General features: G+C 34.9%; 4 protein-coding genes and 9 non-coding genes across 13 annotated transcripts; 3 read left to right on the forward strand and 10 right to left on the reverse strand.

The window, feature by feature from the left end:
- Positions 1–317: 317 nt before the first annotated feature.
- Positions 318–4,983, reverse strand: LOC6650433 (40S ribosomal protein S7). The gene is made up of 4 exons (XM_015176636.3): positions 4,890–4,983; positions 4,508–4,675; positions 4,093–4,425; positions 318–549 (listed from the first exon to the last, which is right to left on the reverse strand). Exons 2-4 carry the CDS (start codon positions 4,673–4,675, stop codon positions 466–468), a joined length of 585 nt encoding a protein of 194 aa, XP_015032122.1. The 5' UTR covers positions 4,890–4,983; the 3' UTR covers positions 318–465.
- On the reverse strand, positions 1,266–1,403 carry LOC6650435. Its single transcript, XR_049939.2, has one exon. It is a non-coding gene; the product is annotated as a small nucleolar RNA psi18S-1377 (small nucleolar RNA).
- LOC111519531 lies at positions 1,528–1,657 on the reverse strand. The gene has a single exon (XR_002724395.1). It is a non-coding gene; the product is annotated as a small nucleolar RNA psi18S-1377 (small nucleolar RNA).
- Positions 2,143–2,280, reverse strand: LOC6650776. Its single transcript, XR_049941.2, has one exon. It is a non-coding gene; the product is annotated as a small nucleolar RNA psi18S-1377 (small nucleolar RNA).
- Positions 2,410–2,547, reverse strand: LOC6650777. Its single transcript, XR_049942.2, has one exon. It is a non-coding gene; the product is annotated as a small nucleolar RNA psi18S-1377 (small nucleolar RNA).
- On the reverse strand, positions 2,677–2,814 carry LOC6650778. The gene has a single exon (XR_049943.2). It is a non-coding gene; the product is annotated as a small nucleolar RNA psi18S-1377 (small nucleolar RNA).
- On the reverse strand, positions 2,946–3,083 carry LOC6650779. The gene has a single exon (XR_049944.2). It is a non-coding gene; the product is annotated as a small nucleolar RNA psi18S-1377 (small nucleolar RNA).
- LOC6650780 lies at positions 3,215–3,352 on the reverse strand. The gene has a single exon (XR_049945.2). It is a non-coding gene; the product is annotated as a small nucleolar RNA psi18S-1377 (small nucleolar RNA).
- On the reverse strand, positions 3,484–3,621 carry LOC6650781. The gene has a single exon (XR_049946.2). It is a non-coding gene; the product is annotated as a small nucleolar RNA psi18S-1377 (small nucleolar RNA).
- Positions 3,753–3,890, reverse strand: LOC6650782. Its single transcript, XR_049947.2, has one exon. It is a non-coding gene; the product is annotated as a small nucleolar RNA psi18S-1377 (small nucleolar RNA).
- Positions 4,984–5,592: 609 nt separating the features above from the next.
- LOC6650783 (cecropin-2) lies at positions 5,593–5,976 on the forward strand. Its single transcript, XM_002073411.4, has 2 exons — positions 5,593–5,720; positions 5,785–5,976. Exons 1-2 carry the CDS (start codon positions 5,622–5,624, stop codon positions 5,875–5,877), a joined length of 192 nt encoding a protein of 63 aa, XP_002073447.1. The 5' UTR covers positions 5,593–5,621; the 3' UTR covers positions 5,878–5,976.
- Positions 5,977–8,270: 2,294 nt separating this feature from the next.
- Positions 8,271–8,679, forward strand: LOC6650784 (sarcotoxin-1C). Its single transcript, XM_002073412.3, has 2 exons — positions 8,271–8,397; positions 8,463–8,679. Exons 1-2 carry the CDS (start codon positions 8,299–8,301, stop codon positions 8,553–8,555), a joined length of 192 nt encoding a protein of 63 aa, XP_002073448.1. The 5' UTR covers positions 8,271–8,298; the 3' UTR covers positions 8,556–8,679.
- A 1,232-nt stretch (positions 8,680–9,911) lies between these two features.
- Positions 9,912–11,882, forward strand: LOC6650786. Its single transcript, XM_002073414.3, has 4 exons — positions 9,912–10,040; positions 10,098–10,187; positions 11,441–11,605; positions 11,673–11,882. Exons 1-4 carry the CDS (start codon positions 9,942–9,944, stop codon positions 11,763–11,765), a joined length of 447 nt encoding a protein of 148 aa, XP_002073450.2. The 5' UTR covers positions 9,912–9,941; the 3' UTR covers positions 11,766–11,882.
- Positions 11,883–15,902: the final 4,020 nt, after the last annotated feature.

The raw sequence follows: 15,902 nt of genomic DNA on the forward strand, positions 1-15,902 counted from the left end.
CTAGATGCAACACACAAAGATTAACCCCTTTTTGCACATGTGTGAGGGGGGAAAGGATTTTATGCTTCGCTACCACAAGCCTTTTGGGCATACAAAAGAATTAGACAATGGGATGTGGGAATCAAATTGAACAAGTTACAAATATTACGCATTCTTTAATTACTTTACCGCCCTTCTCCATGTAACATATGGTTCCGTTTGGAGGTGATTGCCCTTAATCAAACGATATTTGAAACATCCCGCACAATTAGATTGTCCATGAATTGAGGAGATGAATTTAAATACTTGAGCAGCATTTGTTAAATTTTTAAAAAATGTTTACATTATTTTGTTTTCTTTATTTGATGTTACGTTCTGCAGCTCATGTAAAAAATAACATTTATTCTGTACGACAGAATACAGATGTGAGTCCTTCCTTTATTTTCCTTGATGAACTAAACCGGCGCAATAATCAAGCAGAAATTCTTAGACATTCAGATAGTTGTCGGGGAATTCAAAGGTAACATCGCGACCAGTCAGCTTCTTGTAGACTGATGTGAAGGTATCGACCTGTAACAAAACAAACACAAAAGTAAAACAGATTAGTTCCAACATCCAAACTTCTCCTTAAATCAATGGCATATATTGCGATACCTGTCCCATATTATTGTACACAACATTAAAAGTTATGCAGCCTCGGATATGCCGAAAGGCAACTGGGATTATTTTCTCTGCCGCCCCCTTTTATAAATTCAAGCACTATATCAAGTATTGTAAGAGTGGTCGAGCACGGTCAATCACCAGGACTCGGATGGCTTCAGCAGCGTCAACCACGGGAACACTTTGGCACATGCTTATCAGCATGATAATGTTTCGCACTTCGGGACTTCTGCTTTACACGCACACAAAAAAGAAAATCCAATTTGAATTGAATCCGTGCAGACCCCTCCAAATTATAGTGTCAAATCGTCAAGGGCGGGGTTAATATCTTTAGTATATACTTAACTTTGTGATATATATATTTGAATAACACAATATCACTAACTCTAAAATGCATCCTTTTCTCTAGCTTTATTCCTAAATCTAAACCTCATTGATCGGTGAATAACAAATAAAGTTGGGTGTACAATCTACTGTTAATATGCCACATCAAAGACTGAGATTATAGCATATATTATAACAGCTGATTGGATTACTATGCCGCCAATATAGGAAGTCCCAAAGTACTAGGAATAAAAATCAGTATTTGGGAGGCAAATGGGCGGGGCTTGTGTCTGGGATAATTTATATGTCGCAAGGGATTTGTAGTAATGTAAGAGCTCTGGTAGTAATGAGCTTAACATCGTGGAGTAATGCTTTATTCTACGTTCTGTTTGACAATCGCTGAACTAGGTAAATGAGTTCAGCGAATAACACAAGAACGATACTGAACTGATAATTAGAATTCAACACAAAGCCAGTTTTTCCAGGGAACGTTAAACCTTCATCCTGCATCCTAAGTCACTCCTTACATTTCGTCTTTTTTAATATCAAAAGTTCTTTTGTCGCAAGGATCGCACGTATAATAATGTAAAAGCTCTGGCAATAATGAGCTCAACATTACGGAGGACTTGCTATATTTTACGTTTTGTTTGGCAATCGCCAAATTATAATTGGACATTCGGCGAATAACGGATGGCTTCAGCAGCGTCAACCGAGGAATCACTTTGGCACATGCTTATCAGCATGAAAGTGTTTCTCACTTCGGGACTTCTGCTTTACACCAACACAAAAACGAAAATCCAGTTTATATTCACTGGCCGACGCCTCCGAGTTATACTTAGTGTCGAAAAGGTCATGGGCGGGTTTATATCTTTAGAATATATTTAACTTTGTGATATATTTTAGCACTAAGGCTGATGCACTAATGCATCCTTTTCTCTAGCTTTATTCGTAAATCGAAACCTCATTGATCGGTCAATAACACAAAAAGGATAATTGTAAGATCAAAAAATCGTGTGTACAACCTACTGTTAAAATGCAACATCAAAAGACAGAGATTATAGCATATATAGTAACAGCTGATTGGATTACTATGCCGCCAATATAGGAAGTCCCAAAGTACTAGGAATAAAAATCAGTATTTGGGAGGCAAATGGGCGGGGCTTGTGTCTGGGATAATTTATGTGTCGCAAGGGATTTGTAGTAATGTAAGAGCTCTGGTAGTAATGAGCTTAACATCGTGGAGTAATGCTTTATTCTGCGTTCTGTTTGACAATCACCGAACTAGATCAAAGATTTCGGCAAATAACACAAGAACGATACTGAATTCAGTCACAAATTTGTCATAAGGATTCAACACAGTCAGTTTCACTTAAACCTACATCCTGCTTCCTCGATCACTTTTTATATTTTGTCTTATTTTATATCATTTTATATATCACAAGGTCATTTTGTCGCAAGGGATTTGTAGTAATGTAAGAGCTCTGGCAGTAATGAGCTTAACATCGTGGAGTAATGCTTTATTCTGCGTTCTGTTTGACAATCACCGAACTAGATGAAAGATTTCGGCAAATAACACAAGAACGATACTGAATTCAGTCACAAATTTGTCATAAGGATTCAACACAGTCAGTTTCACTTAAACCTACATCCTGCTTCCTCGATCACTTTTTATATTTTGTCTTATTTTATATCATTTTATATATCACAAGGTCATTTTGTCGCAAGGGATTTGTAGTAATGTAAGAGCTCTGGCAGTAATGAGCTTAACATCGTGGAGTAATGCTTTATTCTGCGTTCTGTTTGACAATCACCGAACTAGATGAAAGATTTCGGCAAATAACACAAGAACGATACTGAATTCAGTCACAAATTTGTAAATAGAAATCAACACAAAATCAGTTTCCCTTAAACCTATATCCTGTTTCCTAAGTCACTTCTAATATTTTGTTCTATATTATATCATTTTATATATCACAAGGTCATTTTGTAGCAAGGGATTTGTAGTAATGTAAGAGCTCTGGTAGTAATGAGCTTAACATCGTGGAGTAATGCTTTATTCTGCGTTCTGTTTGACAATCACCGAACTAGATCAAAGATTTCGGCAAATAACACAAGAACGATACTGAATTCAGTCACAAATTTGTAAATAGAAATCAACACAAAGTCAGTTTCCCTTAAACCTATATCCTGTTTCCTAAGTCACTTCTAATATTTTGTTCTATATTATATCATTTTATATATCACAAGGTCATTTTGTAGCAAGGGATTTGTAGTAATGTAAGAGCTCTGGCAGTAATGAGCTTAACATCGTGGAGTAATGCTTTATTCTGCGTTCTGTTTGACAATCACCGAACTAGATGAAAGATTTCGGCAAATAACACAAGAACGATACTGAATTCAGTCACAAATTTGTCATAAGGATTCAACACAGAGTCAGTTTCACTTAAACCTACATCCTGCTTCCTCGATCACTTTTCATATTTTGTCTTATTTTATATCATTTTATATATCACAAGGTCATTTTGTCGCAAGGGATTTGTAGTAATGTAAGAGCTCTGGCAGTAATGAGCTTAACATCGTGGAGTAATGCTTTATTCTGCGTTCTGTTTGACAATCACCGAACTAGATGAAAGATTTCGGCAAATAACACAAGAACGATACTGAATTCAGTCACAAATTTGTCATAAGGATTCAACACAGAGTCAGTTTCACTTAAACCTACATCCTGCTTCCTCGATCACTTTTCATATTTTGTCTTATTTTATATCATTTTATATATCACAAGGTCATTTTGTCGCAAGGAATTTGTAGTAATGTAAGAGCTCTGGCAGTAATGAGCTTAACATCGTGGAGTAATGCTTTATTCTGCGTTCTGTTTGACAATCGCTGAACTAGGTAAATGAGTTCAGCGAATAACACAAGAACGGTCAATTGATATCAAGGTAAATGAATGTGGCCCATATATGGAGATGTGGACCCGCTCGAAGGCGTTTGAATGGACCACAGTAACGAGTTATGGGCGCAACTGATACTCTGCGTCCTCAGTGAAAATCACGGAGTTTGGCAATTTAACAACCGCAAGAATCACGAGGACGCAACGGGATAAATACAAGGTTTGGCTTCACTTACTTTGTGTTCAATGGTGGTCTGTTGGTTCTTGTCCAAGTGCACCTTAACCAGCTGGGATCCGTCCAGCTTGACGCGGATACGCTTGCCAACAATCTCAGCTGGGAAGACCAGATCCTCAAGGATGGCATCGTACACAGCAGTCAGAGTGCGGGAGCGTGGACGCTTCTGTTTCAGAGGATTGCGGGCCTTGCGGGTGGGCTTAGGCAGGATTCTGCGCTCACCAATGACAACCACATGCTTGCCAGAGAACTTCTTCTCCAACTCGCGGACCAGAATGATTTGGATTTTCTGGAACACCTTCTGCTGTGGAATGGGCACGTAGATGATGACGGCCTATTGGATGACGAGTTGTTTCAGAAAACAGGATATTTAATAAAAGCCATTCTGATAATTAAATGCTATGCAACTGACTCACCTTCTTGCTGCCGAACTCAATCTCGCGAGCACGGGTAATGTGCAAATCACGGAGGTAGGGCTTCAGATCGCTGTTAGCCTCCAGCTCAAGCAGAGCCTGGGCAATCGACTTCTCAAAGTCATCGGGGTCTGAGCCGCCGGGCTTAATAATCTTGGAGCCAATAGCCATCTGGAATGGTTTGTAAACAATTCAGTATTTCCGGTTCATCATTCCAATTCATATCAAAAAAATAAAGACCATGCATGCCATGCGATGTCAACTTTGAGGTTAGGTCCGCTCTCGCGCAACTAGCATTGACGCCAACTTTACAGAAAATCCGTCCGCAACTTGTTGATAAATGACATCCACATCATCCACGGCATGCTGCAGTATTTGCACCTACCGTTTTATCAATTTATTTGCACTTTAAATGCAAAAATAACCAGCAGGAATTCTGTCGGACAACGTGTCGACAACGCACCACGCAAAAAAAGAACTCCATTTTTTCGATTTCCAGTAGGGTTGCAAAAATATCGATAAAAACACACTGATATACATATCGATATATCGTTTCCCAGCAAACAGGGCTGCTTTCATTGGTTCACAAATGAATGTATAGGGGGCGCCACCGAGAAATAAAATTGCGCGCGCTTTGTTTGAATTTTTAAACAGATTAATGTACTTCACCTGACATGAAATAAATATGCAAAGTCTAATTTGTAAGTAAAACCAAATTTCTGCTTATGTCACTCATCAATTTAAGCAACTTATTTATGTTTCTAGTTTTTTTTTTATACCGTTTCATTATATTAATAGTAAAGTTGACAATTCAATAGGTGAAAAGTTATGCAACTTTTTTAAGGGTCGTCAACAAAGTTAGTTTATTTCTACAAATAAATATTCAGTGAGAGAAAACAGATATTTAGAGATAAGATTATTATCGCTTGGCAAATGTAAATGTAAAGTCCCTTTTCGAATGACAAACAAAATCCCCACACACGAACAGATCGTCTCTTATCAGATTCAGATTGTATATAAGAGCAGCAGCTTAGGTGTTCAAGTCATCAGTCACTCATTGACAGTAATATCAGCATCACCTGCTTAATCTTGCAATCCAACGAAAGGAAATATCAACATGAACTTCTACAAGATCTTCATCTTTGTTGCTCTCATCCTGGCCATTAGCATGGGACAATCCGAAGCTGGTTGGCTTAAGAAAATTGGCAAGAAAATTGTAAGTTTTGAAAAATCAATCTAATATTCTTCAAAAGATTAACTAGCAATTCTTTTCTCTCTAGGAACGCGTCGGCCAGCACACTCGAGATGCCACCATTCAGGGTTTGGGAATCGCTCAACAAGCTGCCAATGTTGCTGCTACAGCAAGAGGCTAGAGACTTATTATATTGTATTATTTATTACAAAATGTATTCGTTAATCTAAATTGAAATGCTTTAAAAATATATAAATTATGTAATTACTTTGAAAACTGAGTTAAATCGTCATTTAAAATTATTTAAAACCAGTGTTTAGATTTGAAAAATTATTTAAACATTTAATTTGCATGTTGATAACATCTGGTTTATAAATTTGATAGTTATCAAGTAGGTACTTAATTAGCTTAGCTAAACCAAAAAATTTTAATAGTTCAATGCTGATTACCAAATGGTTGTTCACCTTTTTCAAACTAACTGTTAATACTAATCAAAAATTGGTGAAAACAGTAAATTAAATAGCTTTGGTCAATTCAATTAATATGACCTTGTTAGAATCTTTTTTATCTTACATTAGATACACTCTGTTAATATTTTGTATATTTTCATTATTGGTTAAATTGGTTTGCTTTATAATTTATGACAGATCATCGTCTTAAAATGGGCTTAACATAATTTTGATATGTTATTATAAATATTAAATATCTTACAGATTACAGAATGGGAAATTTACTTCTCAAATTGTTCTTTATAACTTTGTTTTTAAAGTAAAACAATTTTATTCTTTTCCAAGAATTATTCGTTAGTTTCTTTTTTTCAATGGAACTAAAATTATATGCATATATGTAGATTATATGTAGATTATATTTCCTCAAATTTAAGCCCATTCAGTGACATTCTTAAGTTTGCAAGTGTAAATCACCATCGAATTAGAATTGTGTACTTTTGCTATCTTTATAAGGACAGTGAAACAATTAAAAAATATAAATCCCAATCTAAATTGTCTCACAATGGGATTTCTTTTCGCAGACACCCAAAGACAAGAATTCAAATTGAAAAAAAGTACCCATTCCTCATATAGAAAATGAAATCTACAGGAAATACCATAAAGTTCTTTTAAAGCCTTCAAACAAAAACAACAGAATGTTTTAATTACCTGGCTTAATCACCAAACAAGGTTTTGCCCGAACACACAGCAGATAAATCACTCGGCTTATTAGTCAATTTGTACTCTACCCAAACATTTTACTACGAATCAATTTATGAATGAATTTCATTTCTCTCTCGATATCTAAGCTACACACAGACACAGACATGACATAAGCATGACTGATCATCTGGGTTACATATGTATATGCAATATAGTCTCAATTGTTGTTGCTGTTTTTTTATTTTTATTGGTTTTAAATTGCCTGTCTTTTGTGTAGAGCTGTTCTTTATCAGCGACTCGTAGTTATCAATTCGATTGCCTGTTGCTTTGTGTCTTTTCCTCATGCCTCCCCCGATCTTTCTCTGCCTCTGGGCCCACGCCCTAATGGAATACATATTCGTTATGTGAATCCCACAGAGCGTATGGGAAGCTCTAAGAAGAAAAAAAAAGTCCCCACTTGGTTTCTGCCAAGTTCAGTAGCCATGAACAAGGCTATGTGGAGCGGCCCAAAGAATTGAACCATCTTGGCAACTTATCGGAATTATCTAAGATAACCAATGAGATAAATACTTTACAACTTTGTTTCAGCACTTGAACACTATAGAGATTTCAAATTTAAATTTGCTGTGCGATTATCAATATTTTTATGAGCTTTTGAAACTTAGGAAACTAAAAATTTTGCAATTATACTATAGTATTTTTTAAATATATTAATTGTCTATTACAGAAGTTTTTTATGGCCTTAGAATATATGCACAACTTAAAAACTATTTCTGTTATTAAATATTTCTCTAGCAATGAATTTTTTGGGCTCTGAATTTGTATAAAATCAAATAACATTAGTTAGTCTATTTAATTTATATTAAAAAATATCTTGTTCCGTGTTTTTATTTATTTATTTAAGTATTTCTTACACATATTTTTATAACTCAAAAATTCTAGAATTTTTACTGATAAAATTTAGTTGCTTCTTATTCTCAAAGACACAAAAAAACTTTAAAATGTTGTATTTATTTCAAACCTTAAAACGTCAAAATAAATTTCAAATAATAATGTAAGTGAAAATAACAAATATTCTAATGGATATCAAATTTTTAACCTGAAATAGTTTAACCATCATTCATACATAAATGTAGTAATATGTTTCATAAATATTTTCATACTAGTAATAAGGGAATCAAATTATTCTTTAATTTTCTTGGGCTTCAGTTTTATACATACCTACCATTTGCCTTTTGGTTTTCTTTTTCATGCACATGGAAGTAAGATTACTCTGCAGCATCTTTTGCGAAAAAAATCCCCTTTCAACAACAGAATGCTCTTTATCAGACACACAGAACGCGGTATAAAATAAGAACGACTTGGGTAGTTTAGACATCAGTCGCTCATTGGCAACAGCAGCAGCAGCAAAAGCTTAATCTCTCACTAAATATATATACATATATATCGTCATGAACTTCTACAAGATTTTCATCTTCGTTGCCCTTATCCTGGCCATTAGCATGGGTCAATCCGAAGCTGGTTGGCTTAGAAAAATTGGCAAGAAAATTGTAAGTTAAAGACAAAAACCAAAGGAATTAATTTAGGAATTGACTAAAAATTGTTTTCTCCCCAGGAACGCATTGGCCAGCACACTCGAGATGCCTCCATTCAGGTCCTGGGAATCGCTCAACAAGCTGCAAATGTTGCCGCCACAGCGCGAGGTTGAAAATTCCAGTATCCTGCCATTTTCCTATTTATTATTAGGTTTAAATTTGCTGCTAAATATTCTAGATGTAAATGATTAATTGAGATTAAAAATAAACCCTTTTATACACATATCTTCTAAAATATTTGTTACTGTGTACTTTTCTTTTAAATGAAATGGCTGTCATTATTATAGAATATAATTTAAAAAAAAAAACAAGTGACTTCTTTGATATTCTCAATTCCCAAATTCTTATCCTCAAAAACCAGTAAAAAATCTGCAATTCCAGCAATTTACGAAACTCATGCATTATTTTTCTTATTGGAATGCAATTTTTTAATCTGTATTAAAATCTTGAAAACTAATATTTGGGTTCACAAAAGTTCATTGTATTTTGCATAGATCGAGTTGAAATTTAAATTTGCCAAAATTTCAAGCCCGACTAAAAGTAAAATAAAGAATTTAAAACCAGTACAAAAATTTACCAAAATATATATAGAGAAAACCAGGTTAAATAAAAATATGAAATGCAATAAACATGTATCGAAATTTCTCTTCTCTTTCTCTTTCTCAGCCGACTTTTAAAAATATTGGCAAATTTGAGAAATTTCGATGATTTGAAAAACTATATCTAAATGTCACAACAACTTAAAACAACTTTACTTGTTTAAAAATAACGATAAAATAAACTCAAAAAATAAACAAATTAAGAGTACATCAAAAAAAGAAAGCAAATAGGACAAGTATTTTGGGAACCAATGATGAGTGAGTGGCTTATAAATTTCATTTTCTCGGTTAAATTTAGCCTTTTGTAATTCTGGCTCTTTGTTTTATGGCTCAAAGATGTAGAACGCATAACATCAAGTCTTTTGAACCTATGTGTATATTAGCTCAACTTCCTGATTGGAAATATATAATTTTGAAGCTGTCTGATATATTGAGATGTTCTTGACAAATCTATTAATGTAATTGGATATTTTAATATATTTGTGAACATCTATCTAATAACTGTCCAATCTAAATATTTAAGCCCCGATGGATGCAAATGTACATTCAATTTTTTAGAATGAAAATCCAAATATTGGGAAACTTTACAATTTTAATGTATAAAATAATGTAATATTATTGAACTACTTATGTATGTAATATTATAGGCAACTTGGCGTTTCTATCTCTTTCACTACATGTTCTTTTTTTCATTCACCTTTTTGCACATAGTCTTGGGATTTCCCTTCGGTGATTTTATTGATTTGCCAGAGAAAGCCCCCGCAGATCATCAAACCATTTCTTATCAGATTCAAATTGTATATAAAAGCATCGATCTGGGTAGTCAAGTCATCAGTCACTCATTGGCAACAGCAGCAGCAACAGCTCTATCTTGCAATCCAACAAAAAGGAATTTTAAACATGAACTTCTACAAGGTTTTCATCTTTGTTGCCCTCATCCTGGCCATTAGCATGGGTCAATCTGAAGCTGGTTGGCTTAAGAAGATTGGCAAGAAAATTGTAAGTTGGAACATGGAATTCTTTTACAAAATGAACTGACAATTATTTTCTCTCTAGGAACGCGTCGGCCAGCACACTCGAGATGCCACCATCCAGGGATTGGGAATCGCTCAACAGGCTGCAAATGTCGCTGCCACAGCCCGGGGTTAAGAGTTCAAAGATGTGCCTTAAATTTATTTATTTATTGACAAATTGGTTTAATAGCTTAGATGTAAATAATAAATTCAAAATAAAATTAACTTATTTGGAAAACATAATTTATTCTTTATTTTTATTCAAATTACAATAAATCTTTTTCTTTACCAGCCAAAATTATGATAATATTGCACCAATCGAATTCCAAAATTTTCAGAATAATCTAAGTTCTCTTTCTATTATTTAGAGATTATAATAGATTTAAAAAACTATAAATTAAAATTTATTAATTGTATATATATATAGGTATAATATGGCAGATTCATGGTAGTAGATGAATTTGTTTATTAGACCAAAACTATTTCCCCATTCAGCTGCTTCTAACATTTTTCTTTCCATATCATATTTTACCTTTCTTTGTCTATTTTCTTTAGCGTAGTTTCTTTGTCCTCATACCCACTTTTAATCCTTGCTTACTTTTTTTGTTTGGCTTTTTTATTTGTGTATTGTAGGTATTTTTGTTTGTCTTAAATCTCTTGTCTATTATGCTGAAACCAGTTTAGGTATTTATTGTCTTATGCACTCTATTTCCTGAAACTTGTTGTAAGGATGTGTCGCATTATGCCGGTTTCTGCTGTGGCAAATATGACATGGAAGCGCACAAAAGTCTCCTGCCGCTTGTTGCTGTCAGTCAGCGGTTAATTCAAGCGATTTTATTTACATTTTGGCAAAAGCCAGTAACAAGGAGTCGAGCCACAGAACCACAGAACCGGAAACGAGCACCGTCAACAGAAGTGGAGAGCAAGATAGAGAGGCAACGAAGGACGGGGTAAAGTCAGGACCCACATAGCATAAAGCGTTTTTACTTGTTAAGGAAATTAGTGGCATATCCTGACAATACTCGCATCCCACTCAACTGTATCACAAAACACCACCCCTCGTTCGCTTCTCCTCAATGGAATTAATTCATTTGTTGTCTTTTTCATGGTTAGAAATTAAAGATACAAACTTTTGTTTTCTTTTTGGCAATCGTGGTGGATGATATGTGAGCCGTGTTTAAAGAAGTACAGTTGTGTTTAAATTGGTAGTCACCAAAGTCAATCAATGATAGCAAGAGATAGAAAAGCACAAAGCTGATCAAATAAAAAGCCCACATTCCTCATCTGATAAAAGGGGATTCCTTTCCCAATCATCGCGAACAGAACAAGAAAAATCCCCTTCTCAGTCAGTCTTATCAGCATCGGCAGAGTATATAAACCCAACAGTTTAAGCAGTCAAGTCATCAGTCGCTCCACAGCAATATCAGCAACAACAACTCAATCTTAATCATCATGAACTTCTACAAGATCTTCATCTTTGTTGCCCTCATCCTGGCCATTAGCATAGGACATTCCGAAGCTGGTTGGCTCAAGAAGATTGGCAAGAAAATTGTAAGTTGCAGACAAATCAAATTGGATTTCTGCTAGATAAAAAACTACAACTAATTCCTCTTTTCAGGAACGCATTGGCCAACACACTCGAGATGCCACCATTCAGGGATTGGGAATAGCTCAACAAGCCGCCAATGTGGCAGCCACCGCCCGGGGTTAAGGACTTTTGATAGCCTCTTTTTAAAAAGCCTTTTGTATTTATTTATTTATTGAACAAAATTTACCAAATTAGAAATAAAATTTACATATGATACCTACTTGAAAAATGTGTGAGTTTGGGTGCGTGTGTGTGGAAAATCTTTCATATTTCACAGGGTAGATTGGGTTCTCACAGTTTTCCCAAGCATTTGCACAAGTGTAAGAGCTCCCTTGGTAATAGACCCTATGCAACCGGTCCCTGCCCCTGCCCATTGCCCCCTGCCCTTGGCTGGTCATTTCGAATACAAAACGTGTTTAAATGTCAAAACACTTGTGAACCTTTTCTCTAACTCGCTTTCTGTTTATGGGGTGATGTGGGTTGATACCCATATTGCCCATGGGCCATGTGTGCCTGTGTGTGTGTGTGTGTATATGTGTGGTTGTAATTTACTTTGATTTACTTACATATTGAGGCGGTGGCCGCCGACACGTGACCGCAAAAGTTTACATTAAATTATCAGTGCTCCTTGTGAAAATACATATTAAGTTAAGTAAAACAATTGGAATGGGAAAATGAATGTGGAAATTGAAGACTCATACTTAGCGGTAAAATTAATATTGGATACAACATTTGTTTAAGGTTTGTTAAGTTTGTTGAAGGTTCTTTTGTGTGCCGCTAACAAAGAAATTTTGCAATTAATTTTGAATAGTTTTTGAATATGCCAAGAAAGTGAATGGAGAGATATGCATAAAGAAGGACAAGGGTCCTTTGAAGCTATGTAATCTGAAAGGGAATATACCTACTTATAATAGGCAACGCTTGAGTTCTAATTAATTTCAATAGTATTTAGTTTATCAAAAGGATTCAAATGATTTGAGGGAATATCCCCAAGTTGATGATACAATAAAATAGTTTAGCCTTTAGTTCTTAAGACTAGAAGAATCTGTATTTATTTCATTTTGTGCTTTTTTAAAACGAATTAGAATTTATCCTTTAATTGTAATGATGAGAGTGAAAAGAAAATCTTTAAATTTTTAGTCTTTTGTGATGGATTTGTTGGATTGTTCTACCAAATTTTAAGTAAAGGCGTTAAATTTAATGCCTTGATACAAAAGACGAATTAAATTTTCGAAAAAAGTTTCCATTTCGTTGAGGACTTGCAACCTAATTACATGACGTCTCAGATTGGATTATGGCAATTCGCTTGGGAAATCGTCAGCTTGACTGCCAATCGTCTGTCGCGTCTCCTTTTCCATTTTTTGTTGATGTTTTTTAATGTTTTTGCCTTTGACAAGAATAAAGTAAATCCCTAGCACATGGTGGGAATTATTGACAGCTTTGAACTGGGGATTCCATGTTCGGCCAGTCAATCATTATCATTTTTTTAAAGCGCCAACCAAATGACAACCGAAAGCACCGGCAGCAATCTGCAGCTGCCAAATGATTTGAATAACAATAAAGATCAGCTTTTGTAATTTATGCATTGATTTTCATACAGTTTCACCCACCCCCCTCTCTGCTGTAGACTTGACAAAGTAATAATCATTTTTAAATTATAGAAATTTTTACAACTTCCTCCTCTTGATGAGGACAGACGCCCACGGTGCTGATTGTTGGAAAATTTTTATAAAGCCGTGGAAAATCATCTGTAAGCCCCCCCACCTCAATCTAATACCCATCCCCCTAGAATAACACTTGAAAATCTGTTTCAAAATATAATGTGTAATATGCGTTGCAGGATCTAATCTGGAGGAGGAATATGAGTCTATGTGGCACCCTGTGACGACGAAGAAGCTCTTCAGAAATCGTTTACAAACCATTGAGAAGCCGCCGATGTATCAATAATATTTGCTAAAAAGTTCAAAAGGTGGTGAAAGTTGTTTTTTTCCATTCTAAAGTATTAGAAAGGGGAGGGTTTCCAAGGGGTCCAGGGCATAAAAATAATGTTTGACTTAATTTCTTTTATGGCTCAATATAACCATTATTCGCACTACTTGAGTTCAACACTCAGTACATAATCAGCAAATTTAAATTCAATTCGCCTGTTTCTACTTTCGATTTTCTTTTAAAATGGGCGTGGCTTTGGGTTGTCAGGAGCAGTACTGAAGAATTTGCGGTTTTGGGTGTTGGTTTTTTATGTGCCAACCGTAACAACATTCCAGCCATTCGTATCATTTATCATGTTTAAAAAGCCATAATCTGTTGAAAGCATAATTTTATAATGCCACAAGACAGTTTTCAGTTTTCAGCGATGTTGGGAAATTCGCCACTAAACCATGAATCCAATCAGAGTCCAAGTTTTTGGTTTTCACTTTAATTTCATTTTCAAAGGCAGACAATAGTCGCCGATGTCGTCCTCGTCCTTTCACCACTAAATGTGTTATAAATCATAGATAGTCGTGTGTGTAGTCAACAGCTAACATTTCTCTACCATTTGACTAAAAAGACAAACAAGAACTAGAGGCCTTTAGCTTCCAATTTGACTGTACACAGAAGTTTGTAGACACTTTTATTTACCTCTGTTAAAAACCAGAAAATCTTACTATTATCTGTCCCATTTATATGATATAGAAGGACAATTTTAGGTATACTTATATTATAATATATTTCCGACTAACCCTGATACATATCATTCTATGGTTCTCCAATTTTAGCTATATCAAACATTCTAAACTACTTTTTGTAAGGGTATAGAACAAGTCAAAATCAAATTTGTTGCAAGAGGACTTAGGCAAAACAATTCAATTTATGAAATATTTTTGCCATTTTTTTGTTTTTTTTTTGCCATGGAGAGCATGAAAGAATGAATGCGATAATGGTTTGCATGTAGATCCATTCAGGTATATATACATTTAGTCCATGGCGGGAATAGAAATTACATTTCATACGCAATTCAATTTCTCCATTTCTAGTATTCTATTCACTAGCCAGATTCGTCTGCCTTGACAAGATTTATTGTCAGCTTGACGATTAACAAAGGTGGCCAGAATTCGAACCCGGGTTCGTGTCCTTTGCCCAACTGACAAACACCCCTTTCGCCCCTTTGGAGTGCGGCGTATTCAACAATTTAATAAACACAAGATAACAATGAAAAGGTTTTCTATGCTCATTCTATATATGTATTTCTTTTGGGTGGCTTTTTAGGGCAAATTGAAATTGTTTTGCCCTCACACGCACACACATACACACACATATATATTGTGTTTAGGCATTGAATTGATGTCCTTATATGTATATGTCCTGACAATAGGCATAACTCTCGTTGGGTAATAAAAATTATTGAAATGTTGTCAGTTTCCAGTCGAATACGCTTGAGATCCGATTAGATTGTGTTGCCCCATAGAAAAGATAAGTCACACATGTGAGCAATTTTTTTTGCTTATGAATAGTAAAAATTTCATATATATTAGCACGTTTTTTCCGAATGATGGGCAAGGAATTTGATTCCATTATTGACAATATGCCAAATCGTTTAGAAGTTGTGGAGAAAATGCAAAAAACTATCTCACATTGCTTAAATAGTGTTAAACAAAAAGTTTGGAAACTTGAATTCGAAGAACTTTCCATGGGGAGTCTGTGGGGTCTGGTCACCCTCCGAAACATCGGTATTTCGAATCCTTATGCGACTATCTTTACGCCAAAGTAGAAAATCTTCAAAGTGGTCTGACAATTTTGATGAATCTTCAAACTAACAACATTTTCTAAGTCGAAACTTCAATTTTTTGATCGAAAGCCGCTCTAAAAATATCATATCTATATTTTCCTATATAAATTATATTCATTTACGTAATGAAAATTAAATTTGAAAACTTTTCCAACTTACCGCAAAGAATTGAAAAAGAGATTAACAATTTTGTTCACATCATAATGATAAGAAAACAATCCAATTAAAATTTCTATTACACACTTTTGACTTTCAATTAATAACAATTTAATGCCTCAGCAGATCTTTGCATGTTAGACACCAGTCATTCCCTTCCTCCCCACCCCTCTGGACCAATATAATGAAGATAAAAGAAGACTTTTTACGCCGAACATTTTTTTTTGGGAATTTTTCCCTATGACAGGCACACGTCAGATTCTGTCCAGGCGTAAATTAATCTCGATTCGTGGCTGCAAAAAATTATTAATGAGACGCATGTGTGAGTTAAGCAAAAT

This window comes from Drosophila willistoni, chromosome 3R (genome assembly GCF_018902025.1).
Source record: "Drosophila willistoni isolate 14030-0811.24 chromosome 3R, UCI_dwil_1.1, whole genome shotgun sequence".
In the NCBI taxonomy this organism is placed as follows: Eukaryota; Metazoa; Arthropoda; class Insecta; order Diptera; family Drosophilidae; genus Drosophila; species Drosophila willistoni.